Raw genomic sequence first — 14,313 nt, forward strand, 5'->3', positions numbered from 1 at the left:
CAGATAAACCCTCAGCGAGGATGGAGGCCCAATCCCAAGACTTAGAAAGTTTCGAACAGAACTTACCAACGCGAGCAGAGTTAGCCCTGGTTTTCACTAAACAGAGAATGGCTAGATCTTTTTGGCGGATAAGACGAAAGATGCGGGCAAGGGTTTACCAGGAAGAGAGACCCCTGCAATTCCAGCAGCAAATCTTGTTAGCACTCATCATAAACAAATAAGCGGCATAGAGAACTCCCTGAAAAGGATACAAAGATGAGAGAAATCAAGGATGACTGGTTTCACCCAGTTCCAAGCGTCCTTTCTTTTGGGACTCCACATCTAAGAGAGAGCCCTTGCGAATGAGAGCAACTCGCCGGGCTTCTTCTTGATACTGGTCTAAGGTCATGAGATCATCAAGTTCTTCCTTTTTAGACATCTGGTCATCAGAATCATCAGAAGCCTCTTCTTCCTAGTCACAATCCTCGTCCATGGAACCATCGTCCAGTGCAGCTGTGACCTGGGAAACAAGCTTAGAGTGTTCCGGATTAGGGTTAGGTGATTTGAGAGGAGGGTTTCCAGCAAGAGAAGACAAAAGGACAGGGGGTGGAGAAGGATGCCGACGAGCCAACGGCTCTTTTGCTTTGTGATGGAGAATCAAGGGTTGAGAAAGAGGATGGGGTCTCTCCATCATGGCTTTTGAAATGACAGGAGGAGACAAGTCAGTGGGCGTAGTAGGGTCCCGAGGGACCTTGGGATGGTGCAACTCAGGGTCCCAAGGTACAATTGGCAGAGCAACGGACAGGTCGGTAATGTCAGGGTTGTTAGGGATAACAGTGTTCTCCAGACATGGGGTAGCGTGCAACTTGGCAAGAGGAGTGGGGCGCCGCCCACTCGAGCCGCCTCGTAGACCGCCACGTTTGCTATGACCAGAGTAGCCTCGGGATGAACGGTCGTCGTTACTCGGGACGGCTGTCGTTCCATCGTCCACGTTAGGGGTGCGAGCACCGCCGCCACGGGAACGGGAAAGGCCACGCCGGCGAGTAACGAGAAGCCAAGGGCCAAAATCAGATTCACTCTCAGTACTCTCGGAGGCTAACGGAGCAGCGTCGCTGTTAGTATTCTATCATACACTTTCTTTGGATCATTTTATCAAGCACTTTCTTTTAGGCATTCTATCAAACACTTTTTTTAGGCCTTTTATCAAACACTTTGTTGTCATTCTACAAATTACTTTCTCTTAGGTATTATATCATAATCTACTTTGTAATGATACATCATAATATAACAACTACTAATTTATAAATTATCAAACTAAGAAAATAACATTTTCACAAACAAGGATAGCTATCTACCACCTCATCAATCTAATATAATAACATTACATATAATATAAATTTATCTAAAATAATTATATGAAATATTTACTAAAACAAATACTTTCTCGATAAAATTGAGCATATGCGCTCATTTTGATTCCGTAGTAATGCTATCTATAAATAAAAAATAAAATAGGAGGAAGAAGAGAAGAGAAGAATATGTGATAAGGATAAGTGATAAGTTGTGATATTTAAATGACGTTATAAAAAGAGTTTGAACTAGAAAACTTTTAGGAGATCAAGTGTAAAAATATAAAATTAAAAAAAAAATAAAACCTTTACTAGTTTTCGTGCATATAGTAAAACTTTTACCTTATTCAATTGGAAAAAAAAATATATTTTTTATGGTTTCATGCATTTATTGTCAATAATAGCTAAAGTGTGTATATAGTAAGCATTTTAAAAAAATATATAATATTTAAAAAATACCCAATTTTGTATTTCTTTTTAAAGTTTTTTTTGGGGAAAAAGAAAAAAACATATTGTCACACATTTTCTGTGTTCAGCACCACCATCACTCTCCTCTCGTCAATTTTACCAAAATACCCTTCCAAAAATAAATCAGTAAATAAGAAGTCAAACATGGAAAAATCCCAAGTGCAACGCGCTTTGCGAAAAAGCATGATCCTTCGATCCTTTTTCAATATCCTTCATCCATCTCTCCCTCTCTCCGCCCACTCCGTATCCATCTTCCTCGCTTTCATCGCACCCACTCCTCCGTCCTCTCCTTCTCTTCTCACTACATAAATCCTCTCCCTCTCTCTCTCTCTCACCCTCGCCAGAGCAATCCAGAGGAGCCATGGATGCTATGTCATCGTCGGCGTGTGCTTCGTGGATTCGCAGGCCTGAGAACAAACACCTAGTGATCATGGGACGGACGAAGACCCGCTCTAGCCCGCCTCTTCTTGAGATTTTCTCATTTGATCCCAAGACTGCCTCCCTCGCCTCTGATTCATTGGTTTGCCTCCAAGTCATTGTGAATTTCTCCTGATTTTTCTGTGAGTTTTATGTTGTTTGTTGTGTGATTTGTAGACTAGGGTTTTGATGGGAGACGAAGATGGTGATCCAATGGGATTCGCTGTGCATCCTAGCGGAGATGAGATTGTCTGTTCTACCTCCATTGGATGCAAGTAAGCCTCCTTTCTGTTTCAAATTCTTAAAAATTGGAACTTGGGGTTTTGGAATCTGTTATCTGTTTATGTGCGCATTGTTTTGTTTTATGGTTTCAATTGTTTGTTAGGAATGTATTTGAAGCACAGGATACAAATTTTGTTTTCTGTATTTGCATGTGAGGGTTTGTATGGAGAAGTTTTTCAGTCAAATAATGTGGTGATAATGTAGGACTATTAGTTACTCTATATGTCTCCTTGAACATCCTAGTATGTTGTAACTAGACCGGTTGCAAACAAAACAATTAACAAAGCTCTTATAGGATGAGAGACTCCTACCAGACATGCATTATATATGTCCCAATCAACCCAAAAACTTAAGCTAATAGGATGAGGGATTCAAACATATTTATTTTGAGGTCACTCCAAACATCTGTCTGAGCCCTTAGGTGGGCAATGCCTACCATTGAAGACTTGAGAGCTTTCAAATTGCTGTTGAGCCCTTCAAGACTAAATCTCACACATCCAGGAATGCTGAGCCTTTTTAGCCTTGGGTTAGTTTCAAGCACATGTGTCATACAGTCATGAGGATCTTAATGCACTCTTCCAGACTCAAGGAATGCAATTTTCCCTAGACACAAGAAGTCAAGCATAAGAGATTGTCATTTGTCATCCTCTCAAGAACTTACTCAAGGCTACTTATTGTTGGTTCATCTCCACAGAAGAGCATCACTTTGAATAGTGTTCTTGAGAGACCTATGCATTTTCTTAACAAAAAGGAGATTGCAAACACCTAAATAAGCCTTGAGTAAATCCAAATATCATATGGATAATCCTCTTAACCAACCATCATCACATGTTTCTTCCATCCTATTAGAATTTGAACACTCTCCTTTGTCCATGACTTGAATAAACCCCTAACTGGAGCTTCACTGTCAATATCAATTGTAACTCCAATGTTAAATTGTGACTCATATAAAGATAGCCAACCACCATAGCCATAATCATTTAATATTAGACCAAATAATCACCACCCATAGCAGAATCATCGGGACTAATGCCTGATATCTAATACACCAACTTGCGAGAACAACAGTAAAAAGTCATGCTGAGATTCATTCTAGAGGATTATAGATGGTAGAAGGTTGACAGGATCAAGATGACCATAATCATTGCCCCCTTCTCTATCCCCTTCATAATCAAAATCCAAATTCAATGAGCGTGGACTTCAAAAGCCTCCTGATCTCCAATTTTTTGCTGTTGAAAATTCACCATTGAGATAGCTTGACGCTAGGAATACCGAAAAGATAATATGTCCATGGCCATATGACTTGGTTAATCAGTTGGTTTGATTTGCATCTAACAAGATATGCTTTGGTTGAATCAAACCCAAAGAAGATGTTTGGTTTGCATTTAACATGATCTTAGAGTTTGGTTAATTGGTGTGTTCATAATGTAGTTAGGTAAAAAAGACTGGTATGTATTAAAGGGGGAATATTAGATTAACTCATAGTCCTTTGTCAGTGAATTTTTTTTTAATATTTCTATTTTAGTGCGACTCAATTTTTTTCAAAACTTTTCTCTGGTTCTTTGCAAAGAACAGATTTATGATCAGTTATTCCATTAGAATGCCATTTATTTCATCTTTCTATTAACAATATGATTACCCTTTCCTAAAATATTTCTCTTGTTAAAAGAAATTTACGCTTAAAAGTTTTCCTTTTGAAGAATTTCAAGTTTAAAGTTTGCCTTTAGAGCTTTCAACATGAAAGGACTTCTTTTCAAATATATTTGAACTGGTAGAAATCCTAAAACCGTTGAGCATTACAGTTATTTCCATTTCCATTCATCTGATTTTCCTTCTTTGACTGGCATGCTTATTGGGGTTTTTTAATATATGTTCCTCCAGAGCATATATAAGATGCAGATAAATTTCATTTCTTCAATATACAGGTTATTTGAGTTGGACTTTGAGGATTTGAATATAAAGCTGGTGAGCAAAGACTTCTCTCCTCTTCAGTCTATTGGTCCTCAGAAATGTGTGGCTTTTAGTACTGATGGCTCGAAATTCGCTGTAGGCGGAGAGGTATATTAACTTTGATTATCCCTTGTGATGTTACGTTTTGGATAAATCATTAACTAGAGTTATTAAGTGGTCAGAATATATCCTTACATGAATTTGTGTATTTTGTTTGGGGAATAAGAAGTGTTTGAGATTAGGAATCTGATGTTAAGGATGGTTGCTATTCCGTATTATTTGTTTTTCTTAACATAACATTCTTATTTGTGAAGACCTCTTAAATATTATCAAAATATTATTTAGTTTGCCACTTGTTTTCATGACATGCTTTTTAACATTTGCATTGCACTGTTGAGGAAAATATAGTTCTCTACTAACATAATTATCCTTTTATTTTTACTCTCAACTATTTTGAAATTGATAGGATGGGCATCTCAGAATCTTTGAGTGGCCAAGTTTACATGTTTTATTGGATGAACCTAATGCTCATAAATCTTTCGGAGACATGGATATCAGGTGAGACTGACAAACCCTCGTCAACATATTATTGCTATCAATGCTTGTGCCAATATCAATTTGAATTTGTATTCTTTATACAGGATTTAGAGATTTTAAAAAATGGGAACATCTGTAGATCTTTTGTCTGCCTCTAGAATAGTCTGCGTGCATTGTATTTGTAAGAGGCTTTTATGATTTTTTTTTCTTTTATCCATCAAAGGTGGAAAGCATTGAAGAGACAAAATATTTAAATTTGAACTTGTGAACTTGATTTCTGATAAGGAACCTAACCTCATAAGAGAAATGATATTCATAAAGTTTTTTTTTCTCTACATTCCAAATCTACAATAATATTTCACCCAAAAAAATAAACAAAACAAGAACAGATCAATTACTGATGAAGTATAGGTTAGGCAGTCACACCTAGGGTAAGTTTTATCTTAAATACGAGTCTTCAGATTATCCAGTTTATCAACTAATTTCAGTAAAACTTCATCACGTTGAAGATCAATTAACTTCCCTCAGTATGTCCTTATGTGAGTAGACATTTTGCTGACTTTTAATACCAAACCAATGGAGGATAGGCTAGGCAATCATACCTAGGGTTTTTAAGTAATCACACCTAGTGACCTAGAGAATCTAGGCAATCACATTTTTTTTTTAAAAAAAAGGCAATCACAACTTTAAATATAACATTAAGGAAAAAGAAAAAAAAACTGAGAATAATTTGATTGATTTCCTAAGAAGACTCATATCCTTTTTTACAGAGATTTGAGAACTTATCTAAGCAAAGTTTGACTCCAAGTAGGAGCAAGACTTATTTAAAATGAAACTTATCTAGACTTCTAAACTTATTAATAAACTCAACTTATAATAAAATTTGAGACAAATCCACATCATTTGGCACATTAATGTTAGCCAAAAATTGAATTTGCCAACCTATCTCTAACGCCTAAGCACATTATCTTTATTTTTAAAAACTTTTCATCCTACCCATGTTCTGCATCAATTTTATTTTTTGCTTTACTTCAAACAGATTAATATTTTAGTTTAGGTGAATTATATTATTTATTTGAATAAATGGAAGTGAAGTTTAGGTTTGACAGCTGACAACAGCTGCGATTAACAAATCATCTAGATCCCTTTCTGACTTAAATGGATTCACCTAATTTGAGATTCATGCTCATTTTTAAATGAATCTCATTCTCAATGCAAATAACAAAGAATCAGAGTCCTTATGTTTTTAGTCGCCATATTTTCCCATTAATTTGCCACACATGTTGGAACCTTGATCAGCTGGAATGTATACACACCTGTGAGAACACATGCCTATGTCTCTGTTCTTCTTTAGCATAGCTCAGTTCCTCTCTCTCTCTCTCTCTTTATTCTTGAGCCTTACAGATGATATAAACCATGAAAAATGCATTTTTCATTCTCTGTGAAACTTGATTTGATCATGCTTCTCAAAAGTATATCATCTTATTTATTATCATTTCTATCCATTTATTTTAGTTCTGTACTAGCTCACAATGCATGTGGATAACCCATTTTAGATAGCTTCTCCATCATTTGAAATTTAACGTGGAAGCGAACTGTTCGAGTTTTTGGTATGATAATCCTTTCCTAAGAAAATACAAGTTGTAAATGGTAAAACAGATGGTTATAGCCTTTTGACCGAATTGTGATTAGTTTTATAAAGCTTAAATTATTCTCTATTCCTCTGCTATGGTGCCTCATAATATTACTTCTACAGAGTAAAATTTTACTAATAAGCTTTTGGGAAGGTATTAGGGAAGGTGTCAACTTTCTTGTTTGTGTCAGGCTGAAGTTGAAGGAAGGCTCTTTTGTCAAGTTTAATACTGATTAGGTTCCACGTTATGGCATTTTCTGATGATGGATGGGCATCAATTGTCCATTTGATGCTATCATTGGATAAATAAAGTGGGTTCTACACCCCTTTTATTTTCAGATCCATGGGCCGAGACCCCAATTGAAATACCAAAAGATAGGAACTGGATAATCTTTCTTGGCAAAATCTCAGCCCTTAGAATGTATTGTTTTTATGGTTCGTATGCATTTGTCCATGCTTTTATTTTATCTTATTATTCTGGCAGTCTGCCTAGATTGTTTGTTGGGGTTGCATCCACAGTGACAATGGTGGAATTTAAGCTACTGAAGGCTTTTGTGGTTACAGTTGCATGTAATATGTGTTAGTAGTGAGTCACTCTTATTGTTTTCACTTGTAACATTTGCTAACTGCATCAAGATATTAAATTTGCTTGCACATGTTTCAGCTTAGATTCCGAGTTTCTAGCATCAACATCTACTGATGGTTCTGCACGTATTTGGAAGATCAATGAGGGTGTTCCATTGACTACTTTGACTCGTTCTTCGGTACAGTAATCTACTTATTTGTTTATTGAATATTTCTTTTTTATATATTTTTTGTTTCTTAAGGTTATTCATCTGTTATTGATGTTTGTAGGAAGAAAAGATTGAGTGTTGTCGATTTTCTCGTGATGGGATGAGGCCATTCCTATTTTGCACAGTGAAAAAAGGCAAGTAGTGCTGTCAACTGTAGAAACAATGTATGTGAACTTCTCTTTAATTCTTGTTACTTATGTAGATCTAACTTCAAATAGGTGCCCAAGTGACAACCGGCGTGTGGGATATTAGTACGTGGAACAAAATTGGGCATAAAAGATTGCTCAAGAAGCCTGCTTCTGTACTTTCTGTTAGCTTAGATGGAAAGTATCTCGCACTGTAAGTATTCTAAAGTAAACGTACATTTAATATACAATTTTGCAGTATATTTTATTAGGTAGCATGGCATTTAATTTATTTTGATTATGGATTGACACCAAGCCTGACTGATCATTCCCTTGAACTACCTTTCTTCATTATCATTGTTATCAAGGCTTCCATTCCCATTTTGGTTTTTTCCTAGCTTTTGACATATAACTTGCCCCACACTTACTGCGCTCTTGTGAATATCCAAACATGCATCTGCCATATCTTGATTGCATCACCTTTGGCTAAACGTGGCCACGATTCAGGAACTGCCAGTTCCGGTTCAAAGAAACCTTGAACCGGAACCGAACCGCCTAGGCAAGGTTCTTGGCGGTTCGGTTCAAGTTTGGTTCTGGTTCTAGCGGTTCGGTTCAAGAGTTCTGTTTGATGGTTCATACAGTTAGGTTCTTTTTTTTTCCTTTGTATTTCAGTTTTTTGTTAAACTAAATAATCCAATATTTCAAATTAAAATGAACACAAAAATACAATAATTAATTTAATACAATATTTTATGAAAAAAATAAAAGCATTAATTCAAAACAATAATTTGCAATAAAAGTACAATAGGAGATGAAATAAAAAATAAAGGGCTTGAACTTAGTTTTATTATGTTGTCCACGTATTCTCTCGAGGAATCAAAGCCCACGTAGTTCTTTTATTTTTGTTATACACATTTCCCATATTCCATAATGGCTAATTGCTTGCTTCATCGTCGGAGGAGTTGGAACTAGAAGCCACCATTGTTGTACAAGAGCCATCATTTATCCACTCATCTGATGATGATGATGATGATGATGATGATGATGATGATGAGTGTATAAGGTCATCTTGACTTCGTAGTCTAGCTCTTTCCCAATCATCGAGGCAAGTTTGCGCTTCCAATGATTCTGGATCTAACCTTGATCGTCTTTCATCTAATATGTTGCCCCATTACTAAATGTTTGTTCAACTGCGATGTTGAGGCGGGAACTGCAAGGAGTTGTTTAGCAATCGTGGCTAAAGTTGGAAAAGTCTCTATGTGCCTACTCCACCATTCCAAAATTGAAAATTTTGGACCCGTATAATCACCAAACTCAAAAACTGTTGTTATATAAACTTCAAGCTCTGAATAGGAGCCGGATGTTCTAGGCCTCTTCCTCATTTCTAAAATTTTATTACCCCATTTGTGAATTTCGAGGAAAATTTTATTACCCCATTTTGTGAATTTTGAGGAGAATGGAGGTAGTGGAGACTCCGCTTCTTCATCATGAGTAGAAGGTGAAGCAAATGCCTCACATTACTCATTACACAAAGTTCTAATTCTACTAACTATTAACATTACATCAATATCTTCATCATTAAATCCCAACAAATCAAAATAATAAGTGTTCAACATCTCTACTAAACCTTCAAATTTACATCTAGGATCAAAAGCCATAGTAGTAAGATAAATATTGGGAATAGTTTTATAATAACTCAAACATTTTTCTCTCATGCCATAAATTGCATCATAAATAGGAGGATGTTTGTGTCCCTCCATTAAAGCACCACTAATATCTATGGCTTCAATTAATTTGATGAGAAGTTGGATTGTATACACTACTAAATGTATGAGTAGCATCATTAAAAACATGAAAAATATCTAAAACAGTAGAACATATTTCCCATTGGGTTGGCAAAAGTGTATGATGTTTAATATAAGTAGATGCATGGTTTTTAAAATTGTTTGAGGCGTATGCCTTGAGACGCATGGCCAAGGCCTCAAGGCGCACACCTTCAAACAATTAATTGAGGCTTAAGCCTCATTGAAAAAGCGCATGCACTAAGGTGATGCGCCTCAGTGCGTGTGTGGCTTAAACCTAGAAAAACCAATTTTTTAATTGTCACTCGAAGTCTAAAAGCAAATACAAATGTTTATATGTATATACTTTTATTAATAAAAACTTATATATGTAAAATTCAACTTAAAAAAAACTCATCAACAATATATTTTTCAAATTTTTTGATTGCCGAAAAAAAAAATATTTATTTTATAAATGATAAATAATATTCTTTAATAAAGAAAAATTAAGAGAAATAAGAGTGAAAATATGTATTTTTTAATTGATGAAAAACAATATTTTTTAAGATAAGGTTCAACTTACAAATAAGATGAGTTACAATTTTATTAATTTCTAAAAACAAAACAAAAAAGTATTTATTTTATAAATAAAAATAATATATTTTAATAATATAAGTGACCTCTCGTTTTTAAGTTAAGTTTCAATTTTATTAATTGTTGAAAACAAAACAAAAAGTATTTATTTTATAAATAAAATAATATTTTTTAATAAGATAAGGCCTCTTGTTTCCAATTAATAAACAAGCAAATAAAAATAATTTATTTGCTAGTTTTTGTTGTTTTTTTCCAAAAAAAATTGAGGCTTACGCCTCAAAATGGCTCGAGGCTTACGCCTCACCTCATGGTCATGGTTTAAAAAGGCGATTGAGGCGTACGCCTCGAGGCGCGCCTCAAGGCGAGGCGGTGACGGCCTGCCTCGAGGCATACGCTTCCATGGCCGATGGCGAAGCTTACGCCTCAACCGGGTGAGGCGCTCCGCCTCGAGGCTCGTCGCCTCGAGGCTCAAGAGGCGTACGCCCCTCAAGAAGCAACAAAAAATGGCTAAGAACTAAGGGCTCAAGAGGCGTACGCCCCTCATTTATATTTTTCAAGTTTTTGTTCAGGCTTACGCCTCGGATCGCCTCGAGGCTTACGCCTCGCCTCATAAGAGCAAAACGCCTCAAGTACGCCTTTCGCCTTTTTAAACCTTGCTCATGGTTGAGAAGCGCCTCAAAACTCGCCTTGGATTTTTAAAAACCTTGAGTAGATGCAAAAGAACACAATAAATTTCTATACTTAGAAGGTTGATCAAGTAATTTAAACGTCGAATTCCAACGAGTAGAAACATCTTTTGAAAAACATTTTGGTTTCATTCCATTTTGTTTACAAACTTTCCCCTTTCTTTCATAACTTGTGGATGCACCCAAATATATGAAATTACTTTTCTTATTGGAGATATATGTTGACTGAGTTCATTAGCTGAAGCACCTTGTACACATAAATTTAAAATATGGCGTGCACAACGTATATGAAAAAAAATTTCACCAAAATTCGGTTGACAAGTTCTTTTTAACTCAAAAATGGAAGCGGGTATTAGCTGATGCATTATCAAAAGAAATTGAAAAAGCTCTATTAACCAATCTATATTCTTGCAAAATATCCAAAATCATTTTACAAATATTTTCAGCAGTATGCCTATCATCAAAACATCTATATGCAATTAATCATTTTTGTAAAACATTATTTTCATCAATCCAATGACAAGTTAAAACCATATAAGAATGTTCACACCAATGATCACTCCAACTATCACTACAAAGAGAAACATGGAAATTGTTGTATTGAAAAGGTCGCTAATAAAGTTTCAAATGTTCTTCTAATCCACATTAATATTCTCTAGAAAAGTTAGAAGGTTCTTGCTTGGTGATGATCTTACTTTGCATGATATAATCTTAAGAATAGGCTCTAGTAGGTTAACATTTTCTTTTTCCAAGTCAATTCGATTGAAGCTGCTGCTATATTATCTATTTTCTTTTCTTTTTTTTTCATTGTTGTCCATTTGGAGCAATAGTATGGAAGCTCAGTGGCATTCATTCCAGCCAGTTTTATGAAATGTTATATGGTTGTGTTTGTCATAATTCAGCGGAAGCAATGATGGTGACATAGCTGTAGTTGAAGTAAAGAAGATGGAAATCTCTCATTGGAGCAAGAAGCTTCATCTTGGAGCAAGCATTTCCTCAATTGAGTTCTGCCCCACTGAAAGGTAAGTTAATCATAAGAAGACGCTTCATTCCAGTTAGCATTTATGAAATTGATAAGTTTGGAATTATAAGATTCAAGACTTATAAAACTTCTGCACCCAAGTTCTCTGGTAATTCCTTATACATATTCTTATATTTCCTCTAAAGGGAATGTAGCTAGGTTATTTGTGCTTACCACGTGCTAAAAGGAAATTTAAGCATATGAAGATACTTCATTCTAGTAAGTATTTGTGAAATTTGTTAGTTTGGAATTAGAAGATTCAATACTCTTAAAGCCTCAACAGGCTAAGTTTGTCTGATAGTTTATTGTGCATCTTCTTATATTACCTCTAATGTGAATATAGTGACATCATTTTCTGTTAATTATATACTAAAAGTAGATAGATTCCATTTTACTTTCATGATGTTAGCAAGGCAAGGTTGTTCCCAACTTAATTTTTCCTAATTTATTTTAATTTGATTAGTATTTTGTACAGTTATGTTGTATAATTTAACTTATAATTGTCTTTATCCTTCAAAACAAAAAATTCGAAGCTAATGTTATGATGTTAAGCTGGAACAGTTAAGTATAAACTGTAAACATTACTTAATGTTTTGCCCTCCTAATCAAGTGATCTGTGAGATATTTGAGATTAAATTCATAGAAAGAAGGTTATGTTTTTTTATTCTTTTTCATGATTTTTTGCTATTAGGGGCTTGTTTGGATGAGCTTTTGTAAAACCCAGAAGTGCTTTTTTATAAGTTAAGCACTTCTGGGTTCAAAAAAAGTTGTTTGTATTGGCTTTTCTGCAAAAGCAAAAGCTGTAAAAAAAGCTGAAAAACAGCTTTTTTCAGAAGCTAGTGATGAGCAGCTTCTGAAAAAAGCTGTTTTTTAGCTTATTTTTACAGCTTCTGCTTTTACAGAAAAGCTAATACAAACACAAAATATAAAAAAGTGCTTAACTTACTCTGAAAAAACACTTTTTCCAGAAGCACTTCTATTAAACTTAAAAAAAGTGCTTTTTTGAGAAGCCAACCCAAACAAGGCCCTAGATCTTGCGACCTCTTTAGACCCTTGTTGAAGTTAATCCAAGGTTATTAGGCAAATCCTAAATGTAAATTTAAAGTCAAAGCAACCAGTTAGCACCTTGTATATGTTCTATTAGCATTGTTGTAGGCCCAAAGTAGTGTCTTGTTAGCCATAATGCTTTATTGCACTTTGTGCCTAGGGACATTCGTTCATAACGTGAATGATGGGAAATGTTCCTCAAACATTGTACCATTCCTTTGGTAGATGGAATTATTAATTGTGACCTTTAAATATGCATAACCACATCAGCTGATTTGATGAAGAATTGGTCAAGAAATGGCAGATTTTATGTGCAATGGCAAATTGTATGAATTCTAACTCTCATATATAGTTGAGGATCACATGTACATATGTTACATATAAGTACACAATTCCATCTTCTCCGTAGGCTGACTATGCATTTTTCTTGTTGATGCTATCTTTGGACTTATTTTATATGTCAAAGCTCATTAACTAGGCACAATCTGACTTCATTATTGTCTATATTTTCAATGAATGAAAAGAGCCTCATTGAGGGCTTTCTTTTCTTAGTAGTGGATCTTTCGGACCATAAGTTGCAGTATTTATTGTTTAACCTTGGAACATAGAGTTCAAATCAGAAATTTTGCTCCACAAAAGACTTCGACAGGAACTTTAGCGCATGTATGGTCAATTGGTTATGTAATGTAGAAATTTGTATGTAGGATCATGAGACTGACTCCAATGTCTGCGGGAGCTCATTCTCTCCGCTGCAGTTGACTGAAATAGTTGAAGTATCAGACTATCTAACCTAGTAAAGGAAGAATTTTGCTTTGCTCATTGATCACAGCCTACTTTGTCAATAGACTCGATACATAATCAGATCTCCCATCTTTATTCTTTGTGCAATCATTTCTAACTTGCCTATCTTTTCTCACTGGACTTTCGTTAACTTGCTTAAATCATTTGTGACATGTTTCCTAATAATGCAGGGTAGTGCTTTCCACATCAAGTCGAGGGGGAACAACAATTACAAGACTTAATGTTCCTGCTGATTGGAAAGGTTTTCTTCTTTCCCTTTACATAATGCACTCTAATTTTATAAAAATGAAACTAAGTTCTACTCAATAATCTTTTCTTTTTTCTCTTTTCAGAGTGGCAGATATATGTTCTACTTTTAGGTCTCTTCCTGGTGTCTGCTATGATATTCTATCTACTTTATGAAAACTCTGATTCTTTCTGGAATTTTCCTCTTGAGAGAACTCAACCTGCAAAAACAAGGGAAGCCTTTTTTAGTGATGCTCAGTTTGCAGATGATCAAAACCCCTGGTGACGGATCACAGAAAACAAATATATATGGTTTTATTTTAAGTTAAATTTTAAGTCCTTTTTTCCAAGCTGTGCTTTTACAACACATTTACACAATCACTGTATGTTACAATTTTTTACTTGAATCACTAGCAAATAAAAATTTAGCCGATTGTATGTGGTATCTGAATTATGTCTTTTTCAAGTTAATTATCTGCTTGCATTGTGCTAGTTGTCCCATGTCATCTTGTCTGAATTTGCTTCAATTGATTTTTCTGATATTTATGAGAACTTGTTACAACTAATTTTTGCTTGGACTGGGGATGTAAAACTAGTTGAAGCAATTTTTTGTAAATAATGAGT

At 35.1% G+C, this 14,313-nt stretch overlaps 1 protein-coding gene across 1 annotated transcript; it reads left to right on the top strand.

Moving 5' to 3' along the window:
* The first annotated feature begins 1,967 nt into the window (after positions 1-1,967).
* On the top strand, positions 1,968-14,134 carry LOC120277483 (SEC12-like protein 1). The gene is made up of 10 exons (XM_039284344.1): positions 1,968-2,316; positions 2,391-2,488; positions 4,421-4,553; positions 4,912-5,003; positions 7,280-7,379; positions 7,471-7,543; positions 7,628-7,748; positions 11,498-11,617; positions 13,635-13,705; positions 13,797-14,134. The coding sequence occupies exons 1-10, from the start codon at positions 2,158-2,160 to the stop codon at positions 13,973-13,975; spliced, it is 1,146 nt and encodes a 381-aa protein (XP_039140278.1). The 5' UTR covers positions 1,968-2,157; the 3' UTR covers positions 13,976-14,134.
* The last annotated feature ends 179 nt before the right edge of the window (positions 14,135-14,313 follow it).

Source organism: Dioscorea cayenensis, chromosome 15 (genome assembly GCF_009730915.1).
Source record: "Dioscorea cayenensis subsp. rotundata cultivar TDr96_F1 chromosome 15, TDr96_F1_v2_PseudoChromosome.rev07_lg8_w22 25.fasta, whole genome shotgun sequence".
Lineage (NCBI taxonomy): Eukaryota > Viridiplantae > Streptophyta > Magnoliopsida > Dioscoreales > Dioscoreaceae > Dioscorea > Dioscorea cayenensis.